At 50.6% G+C, this 16224-nt stretch overlaps 1 protein-coding gene across 3 annotated transcripts in view; it reads right to left on the bottom strand.

Annotated features, from left to right (window-relative positions):
- Positions 1 to 16224, bottom strand: part of Eya2 (EYA transcriptional coactivator and phosphatase 2) — a 169328-nt gene that overhangs the window by 48895 nt on the left and 104209 nt on the right. For all 3 annotated transcript variants that reach the window (XM_006991129.4, XM_076571146.1, XM_042276810.2), the window contains exons 6-7: positions 11000 to 11067; positions 8006 to 8183 (exon numbers count right to left, since the gene is read on the bottom strand). In XM_006991129.4, the coding sequence (XP_006991191.1) occupies positions 8006 to 8183; positions 11000 to 11067 (246 nt within the window). The remainder of the gene's footprint in view (positions 1 to 8005; positions 8184 to 10999; positions 11068 to 16224) is intronic.

The raw sequence follows: 16224 nt of genomic DNA on the forward strand, positions 1-16224 counted from the left end.
CTTTGAACTCCTGATCCTCCTGCCCCACTGCCCAGCCCTGGGATTAGTGCGCACCGTTACACCTGGTTTTATGTGGTCCTGGTGATGGAACCCAGCTCTTCATGCACTCTAGGCATGTACTTTACCAACAGCGTTACACCCCAGCTCTGCGTTTTGATCTTCAACAACGACAACAATAATAAAAATGTTAGTTTGTTTACTGGGTCCACGCCTGTGTAGGGGACCACTTCCTTCTTGTGCTAGTCAGATATTTCTGTTTTACACGGAATCCATATTTGATCTAAGTTGTCAACTCAGGCACAATCATGATGATGTCAGCTCTCTCCTTCGTGGTCATTTTATGTCCCATCCCCCTTCTGTTTTCAGCTTTCACTGATTTCCCCCTGGCCTCTTATTTCTGTACCTCTGCTTACTTTGGGTTTAATTTGTCTCCTTTTGTGAGTTTCTTAAGATAGATGAGCTCTTGGGGCTGGAGAGAAGGCTCAGTGGTTAAGAGCACTGGCAGCTCTTCTAGAGGACCCGGGTTCAATTCCCAGCACTTATATGGTGCTCACAAACATCTGTAATTCCAGTTACAGGGTATCTCATGCCCTCTTCTGGCCTCCATGGGCACTGCACACATGTGGTATGCATACATAGAAAGGCGACAAACACTTGTATGCACAAAATTAGATATTTTTTAAAATTTAAAAAGATGAGATTGTTCTTTTTGTAATCCCCTTTCTTCTTTACTTTTTTTCCCCAACATAATATTTTATTAATTATTTGGGAATTTCATACAATGCCCCCTGATCACACTCACTTCCCATTCCTCCCAGGCCCACCCTCCCACCCTTGTGCCCATCCCCCCACCCCCAGAAGGCCAAGCACACACCAAGTGCAATTTGTGTTGCCCATATGCTCACTGGAGCGTGGTCAAGCTCCCAGCGGCCAGGCCCTTAAAGTCCTTCTCCACCCCTCCGCCAGAAGCCACCAACCGTGAAGAGCTACACTTCAGCACCTTTACCACAGTTAAAAGGACTTTCTTCCATAGCTTCTTGTCTGGACGGCTTCTGTTTTTGAAGGTCAGGGGAGGGGTTGTCACAGAAGCCTTCAGTGTCTCTAGCACTCAATTATGAGTCTGCAGTCACCAATACAACTGCGAAAGAAGCTTCCTCACTCTAGCTGCGGGTGGCAGCATGAATCATGAACTTCCACATGGCCTCCAGCCACAGCACAGGCCACGGACACCAGCATGGCCTCCAGCCACAGCACAGGCCACGGACACCAGCATGGCCTCCAGCCACAGCACAGGCCACGGACACCAGCATGGCCTCCAGCCACAGCACAGGCCACGGACACCAGCATGGCCTCCAGCCACAGCACAGGCCACGGACACCAGCATGGCCTCCAGCCACAGCATAGGCCACGGACATCAGCATGGCCTCCAGCCACAGCATAGGCCACGGACATCAGCAAGGCCTCCAGCCACAGCACAGGCCACGGACATCAGCAAGGCCTCCAGCCACAGCACAGGCCACGGACATCAGCAAGGCCTCTGTCAGCAACTAGGACCACAGACATCAATACAGCCAGTGGTGGCAGCACAGACCACGGAAGTCTTTCCAGGAGACTTGATCCAGAAAACGAACCGTTCTTCATCTCTGGATATCTCGCTTTGTCGATGGGGTGAAGCGAGGCGGTAGTGCACCCCCCCCCCCCCCCGCACCGTGGGTGATGTGGTCCTTTGTGCATCACGCTCCCATCCCTGCTGCCACGGCATCTCTAGTCCCTCTTTTCTCCTCCGAGCTGCGTCAGTCCTCTATCTTTTTTTTCCAATTCCATGAAACCACTTTTAAAAAATGTCGTCCCATGAGACCTGCCTTTTTAAAGTTGTCCCGGAGATATCGTGCGCTCTGCAGGTTCACCCTCCATCACCGTCTCCCCTCGATGCCTCCATGGGTCTCTGAGGCTCCTCGGAGCACCCCGAAGCCCTGCGGGTACTGGTGATGCCTCCATCTTTACACAACCCCTTTCTTCTTTTCTGACAGTCATTTACTGCTAAAAATTCCCTTCGCTGTTTTAATGACATTCCATAAATTTTGATATGCTGTGTTTTCATTTTCATTCAACTCAAAGTACTTTTAAATTTCCTTTTGGTTCCCTCTTTGACCTCCAAGTTACCTAGAAGTGTGTTATTGAGCTTCCAAACGATTGAGAAATTTCCAGACACACTTGTTATTTATTACTGATTTAATTCTATGCTGCCAGAGGACGGGCTTTCTGTCTTGAATACTAACTTAACTGGAACTTGCTTTCTGGTCCAGAGTGTGAGTCTATCTCGGTAAACGCCCCGGATGCTGCTGGGGACACACGCTGCTGAGACGTGCTGTACAGACGTCTGTTATCACAGTCTTTCTCTTCCATTCAACATCCCCAGCTTTCTTCTCCAGAGAAAATGACCATGAACAGCTCCTTTGCGTTTTTTTTCCAGAAACTTCCTATGCAAACATGGACTTTGAGCCGCACTTCTATTTAAGAAGACTCTGAGGGCACACTTCATGAATAGTTTTGTTTTTTTGTTTTTGTTTTTTATTGTGGGTGAGGCAAGACACAGTCTCACTCTGTGGTTGTCTGGCCTGGAACTCAGTATGTAACTCAGGTCAGACTTGAACTCATGGCAATCCCCCTGCCTCAGTCTCCTAGGTGCTGAGATCTCAGGTGTGAGTGAGACGCCATGCCTGGATTTTCATATGTGGTGCTTTAACTTCTCTCCTACCTATGATAGCAGTTCAAAGGGGGCCACTTGGACAGACATCACCGCATCTTTTTCAGAGCTGCATAGTATGCCACTGGTAGATGTATCACCTTTTACCTAACTTGGGTCCTGTTGAGCACTACCACTTTGTTTCTAGTCTTTTGCTCTGATAACTGCAATAAGAATTCTTTTTCTTAAGCGTTTGTATTTATGTGAGAGTTGTCTTTAGGATAATTTCTTAGTTGTACAATAGTTAGGTTAAAGGATACATGCATTTCTAAGTTTGTTAGGTGTTATCTGATTGTAGAGAAAAAACCTTAAACCTCTTCTTGAGAGCTTGACCTCTCACTGGCTAAGGAGGGTAGTTTAAGAAGTTAAAAAACAACCTCTCAACTTCTTTTGGGTAATTTGTAACACATTAAACAGTGAAAAGGGATTTTTAAGCAGTGACCTGTGGTGCCTGTTCTCTTGGGTCTGGACAGGTGTTCAGATAACACCCTGCTTAGCAGGCTGCCCAGTGTCCTCTGCACAGATGTTCATGCCTGTCAGAGAAGTGTGTCCTTCAATGTGGCTTGGGGTGGAGGCAAGGCTCAGAGCTGGTGGGATCTGTCAATCAAACCACTGGAATAACGGGAAACATCAGGCACCCTAGAGAGTTTCAAAAGTGGAGTTCTGAAGAACACACTAAATGTCTGTGTGTGCACACATAAGTGTGCGCATGTCTGTGCAGGTGTATGTACACACATGTGTGCACACAGGCTAAATGTTCTTCCTGTGCAACAGATACTGGGGAAAGAGGCTGGGCACCTCAGTTAGAGGTGACAGTTTCTGAGGCCATTAGACTACAAACTTGTGGAATATTTATTTATTTATTTTTTGTGCATGAGTGTTTGCCTGTATGCATATCTGTGCATCCCATGTATGTCTGGTGCACTCGGAGGTCAGAAGAGGGCACCAGACTCCTGGGACTAGAGTTACTAATGATTGTGAGCCACAATTTAGGTGGTGGGAATTTGAACTCAGGACTTCTGGAAGAGCAGCTAGTGCTCTTAACCACTGAGCCATCTCTCCAGTCCTGTGATGCCATTAAAATAATTTCATTTGAGCTTGTGAGACATAGTAAAAGCATTCCAGCCACTTATTATTTATTTATTATTTATACCTGAGGCCATTTATTTATTGTTTATTATATCTGAGGACGTGGAATAAATGAGAAATGGGGGACAGTGAAGGGACACTTCAGATATGTGAGTCCTGTGTTTGCTCCTGGTGGAGCCCTGAGATAGCCTGGCCATATAATCCAAATCCCCAGGAGGGGCACTGTGTGAGTCAGGATCACCCTTCGGCTCTGGATCTACTGGTCCATCTTCCGGTAGCCCATCTCCATCCCAATTTCCCACCAGCCCCTGGCTTCTCTCCTTTGTTGAAACCAGTGCGCAGAGGCTACATTCAGAGAAGCAGGATGCCAAAGACAGTCGGAGCTCAGGGAGAGGCGTTTACTGGACTCCATGTTCTTTCTCCAAAGAAAATGAAGTTGCTAAGCGTGAGGGGACTGCGTGTTCGGTAAATATTCTGGGACAAAACTACGAAGATCAGCCCCACACTCCTTCGGAAGCTGACTTCGAAATGCTTGACCAGATGTCTCCATTTGTCTTTGGGACAGGGACGAAGAGCTCCTCAGGGAAGGAACATGCAGATCTGGACCCACAGCCGCATCAAGAGCCCAGGGAGAGGGGCCAGGGTTCCCCACAGCTTCTTTCCCACCCTTATTTTAAGCAAGAAATAGCTAGTAATGAATGTCCACACGGCATTGGGCTGCCAAGTTTCCACCAAGCCCGAGAACACCAGTAGACTCAGAAAGAGCCAGAAGGATGAATTTAAGGCTGGATGGGGAGGCAGGAGCATGGAGAATTCAGGGTCATCCTTGGCTACATACTGAACTCAATGACAGCCTGGGCTACATGAGAGAGACCCTGTCTCAAATAAGACAAAACAACAAAAGGATGAGACTGTATGCTGGGTGCACCTGAGACCCCAGCACCTGTGACCCCAGCACCTGTGACCCCAGCACCTGTGACCCCAGCACCTGTGACCCCAGCACCGGGACCCCAGCACCTGTGACTCCAGCACCTGAGACCCCAGCACCTGAGACCCCAGCACCCGTGACCCCAGCACCCGGGACCCCAGCACCTGTGACCCCAGCACCTGTGACCCCAGCACCTGTGACCCCAGCACCCGGGACCCCAGCACCTGTGACCCCAGCACCTGTGACCCCAGCACCTGTGACCCCAGCACCTGTGACCCCAGCACCAGGATCCCGGCACCTGTGACCCCAGCACCTGAGACCCCAGCACCTGTGACCCCAGCACCTGTGACCCCAGCACCTGAGACCCCAGCACCTGAGACCCCAGCACCTGTGACCCCAGCACCTGAGACCCCAACACCTGTGACCCCAGCACCTGAGACCCCAACACCTGTGACCCCAGCACCTGTGACCCCAGCACCTGGGACCCCAGCACCTGGGACCCCAGCACCTGGGACTCCATCACTGGGACCCCAGCACCTGAGACCCCAGCACCTGTGACCCCAGCACCTGTGACCCCAGCACCTGTGACCCCAGCACCCGGGACCCCAGCACCCGGGACCCCAGCACCCGGGACCCCAGCACCTGTGACCCCAGCACCCGGGACCCCAGCACCCGGGACCCCAGTACCCGGGACCCCAGCACCTGGGACCCCAGCACCTGAGACCTCAGCACCTGAGACCCCAGCACCTGTGACTCCAGCACCTGTGACCCCAGCACCCGGGACCCCAGCACCTGAGACCCCAGCACTGGGACCCCAGCACCTGAGACCCAGCACCTGAGACTCCAGCACCTGGGACCCCAGCACCTGGGACCCCAGCACCAGGATCCCAGCACCTGAGAGACACCTGGTTTGCAGAATAGCTTAGCAATCTGGGACCTCCTCCTGCCCCAAGCTTTACACATGCTCCTTAACAGACAAAGCAACCTGTCATTCCACCTCAAAACCCCCTAGTAACCCCCTTTTGTGGCCAGACACATCCTGGAACCGGGGGCAGTGGGCTGCTCCAATTTGGACTGGTTTTGGGTACACGCACCATAAGGCAAACTGTCCTCTGAGTGACCTTTTAGGGAAAATCTTCTATTTACCATCTTATGCCTATGCATGATTGGGCATGCATATGATTAAACCAAATGCATCATGGGAAAGGATATCTGCAGCAAACCAAGGTTTATATAATACAGGCCTGTCAGTCAAAACAGAAAAGCACCCACATTCTGCCCCTAGCAACCGACTCCTCCTCCTCTGGGACCCACAAAAGGAAACCCCAGAAGTAACCTGGGGCTCTCGAGCAACCTGCTGGAGCCCACCACTCCCCTCCAGTGTGTCTGTGCTGGGCTTTTGCTTTGCCCGAATAGAACCCTTGTGGCTTTGCTATTTCTGTGCACTTCATGACTTCTATGAACAAGACCCCAAGGAACTGGTCCAGACAGCAACCTCTGGTAATAGCTGGGAGGCTGCAGGAGGATTGCAAGTTTGAAATCAGCCTGGGCTGTATAGCTCACAGCTGAGGAGGGACCCAGGTCAGGTGTGAGGATGTCTCCTCGGCCCTCTGGCTCTGGGGTTCTGGGTTCCCCTGCCCCTTCCCCTTCCTCTTAGTCTATTGGTTCTGGTAGGGCTGCAGGACGCACATGTGACTAAGCTGGCCAATGAGAGCGCTCCAGGGCTCTGGCAGAAGTGTCTAGAAGGGAGAGGCATTGCTTTGTGGTGGTTGGTGTAGCAGGCAGGATGAAGTCCTGAGATCGGAGGCCAAGGCTCAGCAATTTGTCAGAACACCCCTGAAGCTGTGCTTACCCCTGACACTAGTTACACCTGCCTAGCAAGTCTTCCTTTATTTTTCTTTCTTTCTTTCTCTTTCTTTCTTTCTTTCTTTCTTTCTTTCTTTCTTTCTTTCTTTCTTTCTTTCTTTCTTTCTTTCTTTCTTTCTTTCTTTCTTTCTTTCCTTCCTTCCTTCCTTCCTTCCTTCCTTCCTTCTTTCTTCCTTCCTTCCTTCCTTCCTTTCTTTCCTTTCTTCCTTCCTTCCTTCCTTCCTCCCTCCCTCCCTCCCCCCCCTCTCTTTCCCTTCCTTCCTTCCTTCCTTCCTTCCTTCCTTCCTTCCTTCCTTCCTTCCTTCCTTCCTTCCTCCCTCCCTCCCTCCCTCCTTCCCTCCCTCCCTCCCTCTCTCCCTTCCTTCCTTCCTTCCTTCCCTCCTTCCTGTCTTCTGGAGCCTAAGTCCTGTGCAATACAAGGGTTCCCTAAAACTGTGGTGCCTCAGAGATAAATGTGCCTCAGGGCTGTGTAAGTGGTCTAGAAAGCTGAGGCCTGTGAGTCACAGCTGCCAAACCTCCTCAGAGATTGGATTCCAGAGGGCCTCTGGCTTGCTGCCAGGCAGATTTATCTTATTATTTAGTATGTGTGTGTGTAGTGCCTGCAGAGTCCAGAAGATGGCGTCAGATCTCCTGGGACTGGGATTAACCGCAGTTGTGAGGCACCCAAGGTGGGTGCTGAGAACAAGCCCGGCCCTCTGTGGGAGCAGCAAGTGCCCTTCACATCGCTCCAGCTCCCCCACCCCCCATCAGTCCTGCCCGCTGCGCGCTTTGGAAAACATCCCAATCGTGCATGGCCAAAGAGTAGCTCAGCACAGAAGATGAAGCCCTGTGGACCTGGGTTCGAGGTCCAGCACCACGGTTACTAGTCAGTTACCTGTTACTGTGTGGAAACCCCTTTCTTGTGAGGATGGTGGAAACTTACTCCAATTTGCAAATGTATCTGTGTGACTATTTGATTCTGGTCTAAAAGATCAAATGGACAGCGTCCTGGGGCTGAAGAGATGGCTCAGTGGCTGAACGCACTTGCTGTTCTCACAGAGATGCTGGGTTCAGGTCCCAGCACACACGTGGCGCATCACAACCATCTGTAGCTCCAGTTTCACGCCAACAAAACATACATATATGCAAAAAATAAAAATAAATAAATCTTAAAAAAAGAAACAACCCTCCAGAGCCCTTTATAGGTGTTCCAACTAAGGAGTGCCTGGAAAACAGCAGGTGCTTAATAGATGCATGTTCCTGAGGGCAGAGAGGTGATGAGAGAGGACTATGCCAGTGTGCGCTTCTTTTGGACTACAGCTCACAGATCTCCTTCACACGGGCGCCCAGACCCTCAGACCACGGGCACAAATGACAGCAAAGTTGAGCAGACTTACCGGCCAGTGACTCAGAACTCTGGTTGGGGACATTGTGAGGAGCCTCCTGGAGGACATAGGTGGACGTGGAGAGGGGCGAGGAGCAGAGGCTGCTGGCGGGGACGTAGGGAGGGTTGTACGATGGGCTGAAATACTGGGGGTACTGGTTCTGTGGGAAGCCGGGGTAGGAGGGGTAATCCTGGCAAGAGAAAAACAGACAAGGATTGAGTGAGGAGATGCTTTCTCTTCAGAGTAAACACCGACCATCCAGACCACTGCCATTGGTTTCCCCCTAAGTGGAATCTGACCCAAGAGCCAAGTGCAATAGTGCAGGCTGAAAGTAGAGGAGACGCAGGGGAAGGAGGGGTGGGCTGCAGTGTGGAAATGGGGGGCCCTGTGTTGGCCAGTCCCAGGGCAGGGTGACCCACACTGGGAAGACGGAGGTGATGGGACTCCCCACTCACACACGGGGTGGGAGCTGCGATGTGGACACGCTGAGTCTAGCCATCTCTAAAACAGCTCCCGGGGCTGGGGGTGGGGATCGGGGATGGAGGGGGAACACCCTGACACTCCCTGCCTGCCCTACACACTGGTTGTAGAGAAAATCCCTAGTTCAAGGACTTGAGCACTTGCAGATGGAGGTTGGCTGATGGCCCTAAAGAGCAGGAGTGTGGCCTTGATAGTCCCTTGGTCGATGCTGCATGAGAACTTTGAAGACCTTGTGTGACCAATGAAGGGAGCAGAGGCAGGGGGTGGGGAACGTTTCAGGCACAATTTGGGGACCAAGTCACAAATGCAGCAGCCCCTACAATATCGAGGGTCCGGAATAGTCCTCATTAGGAAATGCCAGTCAGCCTGCGTCAGGTCCAACAGGTGGTTCTGCCAGCCCCAGCCATCATTGTTTCGAACACTCGGCTCAGAGTCACAATCATCACCCTCATCACCTCTCCCACCGCTACCACCATCACCATAACTACCACCACCACCACCACCATTACCATCTCCATCATCATAACCACAAGACCACAGTAACTACCACCACTACCATGATTACCATCACCATCACCACCACCACCATCACCATCCTCACCATTCCCACCATCATATTTATCATCACTGTATCACCACTACCATGATCACCATCACCATAACTACCACCATCACCATTACCATCTCCATCATCAAAACCACAAAACCACAGTAATTACGGCCACCACCACCATTACCATCACCATCACCATCCTTACCACCACCATAACCATCACCACTATCTCCATCATATTCACCATCACCCTATCACCACTACTATGATCACCATCATCATAACCACCACCACCACCACCACCACCACCATTATCATTACCATCAGTGATCACCATCAGCAAGTTCCTGCAGTGAGCTCAGAAAGTTCTATGCCCTGGGCCCCAACTCATATCTGCTAAGCCAGAATTTCTGGGGAGTCTGAATTTGTGACAGGGTCTTAGAGTGAAAGGGACAGATACCTAGACTTAAAAATTGCTCCCTGCACTTCCATGTGTTAGAAACACATGGACTTTTGGTTTTGAAAGAATTTCAGATTTACAGGAAGTATATAAAAGAGGATCCTTTAGCAAGTTCCCCTAAAAGTCCTGGAGATCTGAAATCCTCGAGCATGCTGTCAGAGCTACACACTCCACCTCCGGAAGGCTAATTTCTTTCTTTCTTTCTTTCTTTCTTTCTTTCTTTCTTTCTTTCTTTCTTTCTTTCTTTCTTTCTTTCTTTCTTTCTTTCTTTCTTTCTTTCCTTCCTTCCTTCCTTCCTTCCTTCCTTCCTTCCTTCCTTCCTTCCTTCCTTCCTTCCTTCTTTCTTTCTAAAAATGATTTATTTATTCTCATTTTATGTGCCTTGGTGTTTTGCCTGCATATATGTCTGCGTGAAGGCATTGAGTCTCCTGGAACTGGATTTACAAACAGTTGTAAGCTGCCATATGGGTGCTGGGAATCAAACTGGGGTCTTCTGAAAGAGCAGCCAGTGCTTTATTTATTTATTTATTTATTTATTTATTTATTTATTTATTTATTTATTTATTTATTTATTATGTACACAGAAGAGGGCGCCAGATTTCATTACAGATGGTTGTGAGCCACCATGTGGTTGCTGGGAATTGAACTCAGGACCTCTGGAAGAACAGTCAGTGCTCTTAACCTCTGAGCCATCTCTCCAGCCCATAGACAGTGCTTTTAACCATTGAGCCATCTCTCCAGCCCCTGTAGGCTAATTCTTTAAAAAAAATTTATATGTATGTGTGTGTGTCCGTATGGGTGTATGCCACATGCATGCAGGTGCCCACAGAGACCAGAAGAAGGTGCCAGGTCCCCTAGAGCTGTAGTTACAGGCAGCTGTGAGACGCCTGGGGTGAGTACTGAGAACCAAACTCCAGTTTTCCACTATTCCTAACCACTGAGCCATCTCTCCAGCCCCCAGATAATTTTTTCTTTAGGCTGTCTAAGACAAGGTCTCATGTAGCTCAGGCTGGCCTTGAACACACTACATAGCTGAGGATGACCCTGAACGTCTGGTCTTCCCTCATGCCTCACCCTCCTGACTGCTGGATGACAGGTCTGCACCACCACATGCAGCTCTTTTCTAGACTGATTCTTCACGGACTCCAGGGAAACCCAGGGAATTATACAGAGCATCCCACGGAGCAATGTTGAAGCCCCCATTGGAGGCAGAGGGAGCAGGATGTGTTGTCCAGAGAAAGCACACACACTGCTCTCATAGCCCACGTTCAAGGACTCCTAGATGCTTCGGGCTCAGGTAAGATTGGACCTGACATCTTGGGGATCTTGTCATTTTACTTCTAGTGGTCTTTTGTACACTATGACCCCTGGAGTCCCCAGACCCAGGCAGGGCTAAGAGGCCATGTTTCCGGTGGGGACTGTGTGTGTGTGAGGTGGCTCTGTTGTGCACCTTGAGTTAAGGGGAACATTGAAAGAAAGAACCGAGAAGAGAATTGGCAGGCGCCATGTCTACCTGGTGCATGCTCCCAAATCCGGCCGTGTTGGTCAGTCCGTTGGTGCCTTGGTAGAGCCCTGAGGTGCCTGCAGAAGGACAGGACAGGTTAGGACCCAGGGCCTGGGGCAGGGAGGGCAGAACCTGTGACCTGGAGCCGAGTCTCCCTGGCCCCGTTTCTTTAGTGAATGAGGAAAAGAATGCGTTTGGAGGGATTAAGGAGAGCAGTAAGGGTGACCCTGCACACCGCGGTGTCAGCCCAGCCTGCTGTGGTTTCTGGAGCGTTGTTTTCTTCTAGTGTACGGTGTCAGGCTCGGTGGTGAGTGCTTTTACCTGCTGAGCCATCGTGGTGACCCTGGTAACTTTTTTTTGTTGTTTTTTTTTTTTTTTTTTTTTTTTTTTTTTTTTTTTTTTTTTTCGAGACAGGGATTCTCTGTGTAGCCCTGGCTGTCCTGGGACTCAATTTGTAGACCAGGCTGGCCTCGAACTCACAGAGATCCACCTGCTTCTGCCTCCCCAGTGCTGGGATTATGCTCAGCCCCAAACTATTTTTTCTAAACTGTGGTAAAAATAATGGAACATAATACCACTTTATCCAGCTTAAAGTGTACAATAAGGGGCATTAAATGCATTTATATTGTGTGTCACCATCACGACGTCCATCACTAAGACTTTTCTAGAACATTCTAGAAAATCTCCAGAATCTTGTAAAATTGGAACCCTGTATGCATTAGAGAAACCTCGTGGCACAGCCCTTGGCAACTGCCATTCTGTTTGCCTGTATGGATCCAGCTGGTTCAGGAATCTCACGGAAGTAGAATCCTGCAGTATTTGTCTTTTTGTGATGACCTCTCCCTTCCTCCTCATGTCAGACTTGAGAAGGCACAATCACCGCCCTCATTTTCTCTGTGGAGGATTGCAGGCCGAGGACTGTGGTCTGTGCAGGGTCACAGGGCTGACAGGCTGTGCACCTGGGAAAATCTTTATGCATTCCCCACTTCAAGCAAACAGATCCTGTGGTGTGGGGTACACCAACCCGAAGTGTAAGGGATGTCTCCTCGGGGGCAGCAGAGGCCAGAGTGGCACAACATTCTCCAAGCTGTTTCACAAAAACCTGCCAGCCCAGATAGCTCCGTCCAGAGACCCTGTCCTTCAGGCATGCAGGGGAAAGAGGCATTCACAAGCCACGGAGAACTCCAGATCTGTTCTAGAAGTTCTACTCCAAGAACCAGAATGGGGGAGGGGCGAGTCAAGGGGAAGGAAGGGACAGATAGTGATGGAAGGAGGGAGGGAGGGAGGAAGAAAGGAAGGGAGGAAGGAAGGAAGGAAGGAAGGAAGGGAGGAAGGAAGGAAGGGAATCAAACTGTGGCGGGCTGAAGCGATTTCCGGTGGCCCTCTCCCAGGTTCTGAGAGCCACCGAGCACACAGTGGGTCCTCTGTTAATCTGCTGCCAGCTGCTAGCAACTACTTAACAAACGGGTTTCCTAACTGTGTGAAATCTGCGCTTCCCAAGTCAAGTCTGTCCTATAGACCCTACTCTGATCTCAGACCAACGCCAGGAAAGAGGAGCTTCTAATATGGTTAACAAAAGTCAGGGTTAAAACTTGAAGGGAGGAGCAGGCAGATCTCTGTGAGTTCAAGGACAGCCTGGTCTAGAAACCGAGTTCCAGGACAGCCATAGTTATACAATATAATGAAACCCTGTCTCGAAACAAACAAACAAACAAACAAACAACCCCTCCCTCCAAAAAAAGCCTCGAAGTGAGGAACACTGAGGAGGTAGATGAGAGCTAGGCTCTGGGAAGGGTAACCAGGCCAGCACGCTCAAGTCTGCCTGGCTCCCATGGAGGCCCCTTGCAAGGCCCTCTGAGGAGCCATACACAAGGCATCATTCCCTTTTCCCATAGTAAACTTTAGGTGGAGTTGTATCTAATACAACATGGCAACAGACTGAATTGTGGGTAAGTACAGTTCTAAGAAAGCTTCAGCCTATTCCAGAAAGGAGACCACCCAAGACCAACACAGAGGAGGGGCATCATGGCACACCCCAGACCAGACACTGGAGGCAGCCCCTGGCCTCTGCCATAGGCTCTGCCCACCCTTCATGAGGGTGAGCTAGCTTTCTGATTCTGTTTTCTCACCTGCAGCAACAACTATGCCTACCTGCTCCCTTCCCATGCCCGCCTGGTGTGAACTCTGTTCTAAGGCAGGCAGGAGGTGTCTCTCAGCTCTAACACTTCCATCAGCTGCCTCCCCGGAACCTTGGGGACTCAGAGAAATCCTGAATGGTGACTAGGGAAAGGGTGGGGTCAGGGAAGGCTTCATCAGGACCGAGGCCCAAAGGAGGAAGAGGAAGTAGCTGGACAAAGAGAGCCAGAGGCAGGGACGGGACCCCACTTGGCCTCTCCTGATTTCAATACACAGAGGGCCCTTAATTGTAAAGGGCCCAGACCCTGTCCATCCCAGTGTGACCCACTGGGATCCCACTCTGTCCTCAGGCAGAAGATGGCCTGGGTGGAAAGTCTAGGCTAGCCCATTCCACTCAAGGTCATCTCTTTGGTCCTGGTTACCATGGTGAGCCTACCTGCCCCAGGACAACCCTGGCTGTGGTATTCCCTTCCCCCTGCTCTTCTGTGTGAAATTAAGGAAGGGTGACTTGACAAAGGGTGGCCATAGCCAGTCCCTGGTCCTTTCTCAAAAGGACCTTTTGTTTATCTTTATTTTGTGATTCCGGGTCATCTTAAGAATAGACCGCTAAGGAGAGAAGAGATGCCAGCTGACCCAGCAGGGAATCCCTCCTGGGCCAGAGAGGACCCCAGAGATGGGGTATAAAATCTGGGCCACAGTGCTTGGGGCCTGGGGAGGTTTCACAGCCTCACCTTGATGGTGGGATGCTAGGCACAGACATCGCTGGCTGGGGTAATGCATGGTGAGGGCAGAAGGCTGGCAGTGGCTGGTCCTGATGCCGCCCTCTCCACTGTCCCCACCCTCTCTGAGACAGAATGCTCTAAGCTGGATGATTAGAATAAGCTCTGCAATCCCCAGCCTCTTTTGGGGCTAGATGGGGGGACATGACAGGGTCTAGACAAGGGGAGAGATGGGATGGGCAAATGCAGCTTCCTGGTCGTGCTCTCACAGGGCAGGCAGGGCCACTCGTCTGTTGGAGTGCGGCCATCTTAGGTCACTGGGCTGAACCACAGGCCGAGAGAGTTGAGGCCTGTCACACTCAAGAGAGGAGTTGCCACACTTTGAAGTGTGTGTGTGTGTGTGTGTGTGTGTGTGTGTGTGTGGAAGCCGGAGGTGGTCATCAAGTGTCTCCCTCAGTCACTCTCCTCCTTAGTCTGAGGCAGGGTTTTTCACTGAACCTGGGGCTTTAAACTGACTAGGCATCAAGTCCAGGAATCTTCTCTCTCAGCTCCCCAGGCACTGGGGTTACAGGCATGTGCTGCCATGCATGGCTTTTCGTGGAGATGCTAGAGGTGAACTCAGGTCTGCAGGCTTGGAGGGCCTGCACCTTTGCTGCCTTGCACTGAGGCGCTAATGGGGCGCTAATGAGGTGCTAAAAAGACCATTGATTCTGTGGCGCTCTCTCTCTCTCTCTCTCTCTCTCTCTCTCTCTCTCTCTCTCTCTCTCTCTCTCTCGCTCTCTCTTATTTATTTATTTATTGGTCCTTCTTTCTTATCTCACCCCACTTTTCACTTATTTATTTCCTCTCAGTTCACATCCTGGGCAGTGACTGTGGGGTGTACGAAACTGTTTCACTCTGTGTTTTTACTTTTGTTTTTCTATTACTGTAAGGAAACACTGGAGGCAGGTTACTCTACAAAGAAAAGAGGTTTGATTAAAATCTTAGGCCAAGGGCTGGAAAGATGGCTCAGAGGTTAAGAGCACTGGCTACTCTTCCAGAGGTCCTGAGTTCAATTCCCAGCACCCACATGGTGGCTCACAACCACTTGTAATGAGATCTGGTACCCTCTTCTGACCTGCAGACATACATGCAGGCAGAACACGGTATACATAAATAAATAAATCTATAAAAAAAAAAAAAAAAAAAAATCTTAGGCCAAAGTGCAAGATCAGGCCGCCAGATGAATGAGGAAGGCCCTTTTGACAGATGCCATCATAGCTGAGGGTGTGTGTGTGTGTGTGTGTGTGTGTGTGTGTGTGTGTGTGTGTGTATGTGTGTGTGTGTGTATGTGAATGAAAGATTACATCACCAGGCAGAGAACTGCGTGGCCGATGCTTGCTCTTCTATGACTCTCTTATAGCTAGTTAATCCAGGATCCCATGAGAACCACCTTCTGAGGGCAGAGTTCCCATGACCTAATGACCTCCCAACATCAGCTTCAGGAGATCCTCTGGGGACAAACTACACCCAGCCACAGAGGCACATGTTCTTGGTAGTACAGGGCACACACAGGTACTCGGGTAACAGGTGTCAGGACTGTGGGGTCTGCTGTGTAACTCATCTCCCAGGTTTTACATGCCATCAAATGGCTCTGACCTCAATGCTGAGAGCATCATCTATGCCCTGGCAGTGGCCTGGTCCTCTGCTGTGTGTCCTCCTCCTACTGGTCCTGACTGCCTAGGAGGGCACAGATGTGAAGTCCCTAACAAGGCTGCTGTGTGGGTCCTCACACTCTTCCCCTATGGGCCTGGATGCCTTGGAGGAGATCAGGGAGGGCTGCCTGGTGTAGGGGTGCTTGCATTATTCTCTGCACCTGCCCCCACCGCCAGCATTCAGCACAGAACTGCTGGCCAGTTTTTGCTGTTCTGATATGAGTGTCATGATTCATGTTTCTCTGGTGGCTCGTGACTCTAAGTGTCCCTTCCAGGGCCTGTTGCCCTCTGGATTTCTTCTTTTTAATGAGATGGTGACGGTTGCTATGGAAACTCCTCCTCTCTTTCCAGGGCTGAGCCCAGCTTCCCCTTAACCCCAGCCCTTCAGGGTCCTTCAATGACTGACATTAATAGTGTGAGATAAATAAGGATGGAATAACACTGGGGGCCACCACGGAGGACTGTAGATGTCCCCTCTGGGCTGGCCATCACGCACAGGGGACCTGTGTGGCCCTGTCACAGCTCTGCATGGCAGGTTGGGAGGTGGCTCACCCCAGGTCAGTGTGAGCCAGCTGCTGAACCACTCGACATAGATCACCTCTTGCTGCAGTTCTTTGGGGCCAATCTAAAGTGACCTAGCTGTCACCCACATACGGGACGTCTGTGTGGGGCTTTGTGAAGACAG

This window comes from Peromyscus maniculatus, chromosome 4, assembly GCF_049852395.1.
Source record: "Peromyscus maniculatus bairdii isolate BWxNUB_F1_BW_parent chromosome 4, HU_Pman_BW_mat_3.1, whole genome shotgun sequence".
Taxonomy (NCBI): domain Eukaryota; kingdom Metazoa; phylum Chordata; class Mammalia; order Rodentia; family Cricetidae; genus Peromyscus; species Peromyscus maniculatus.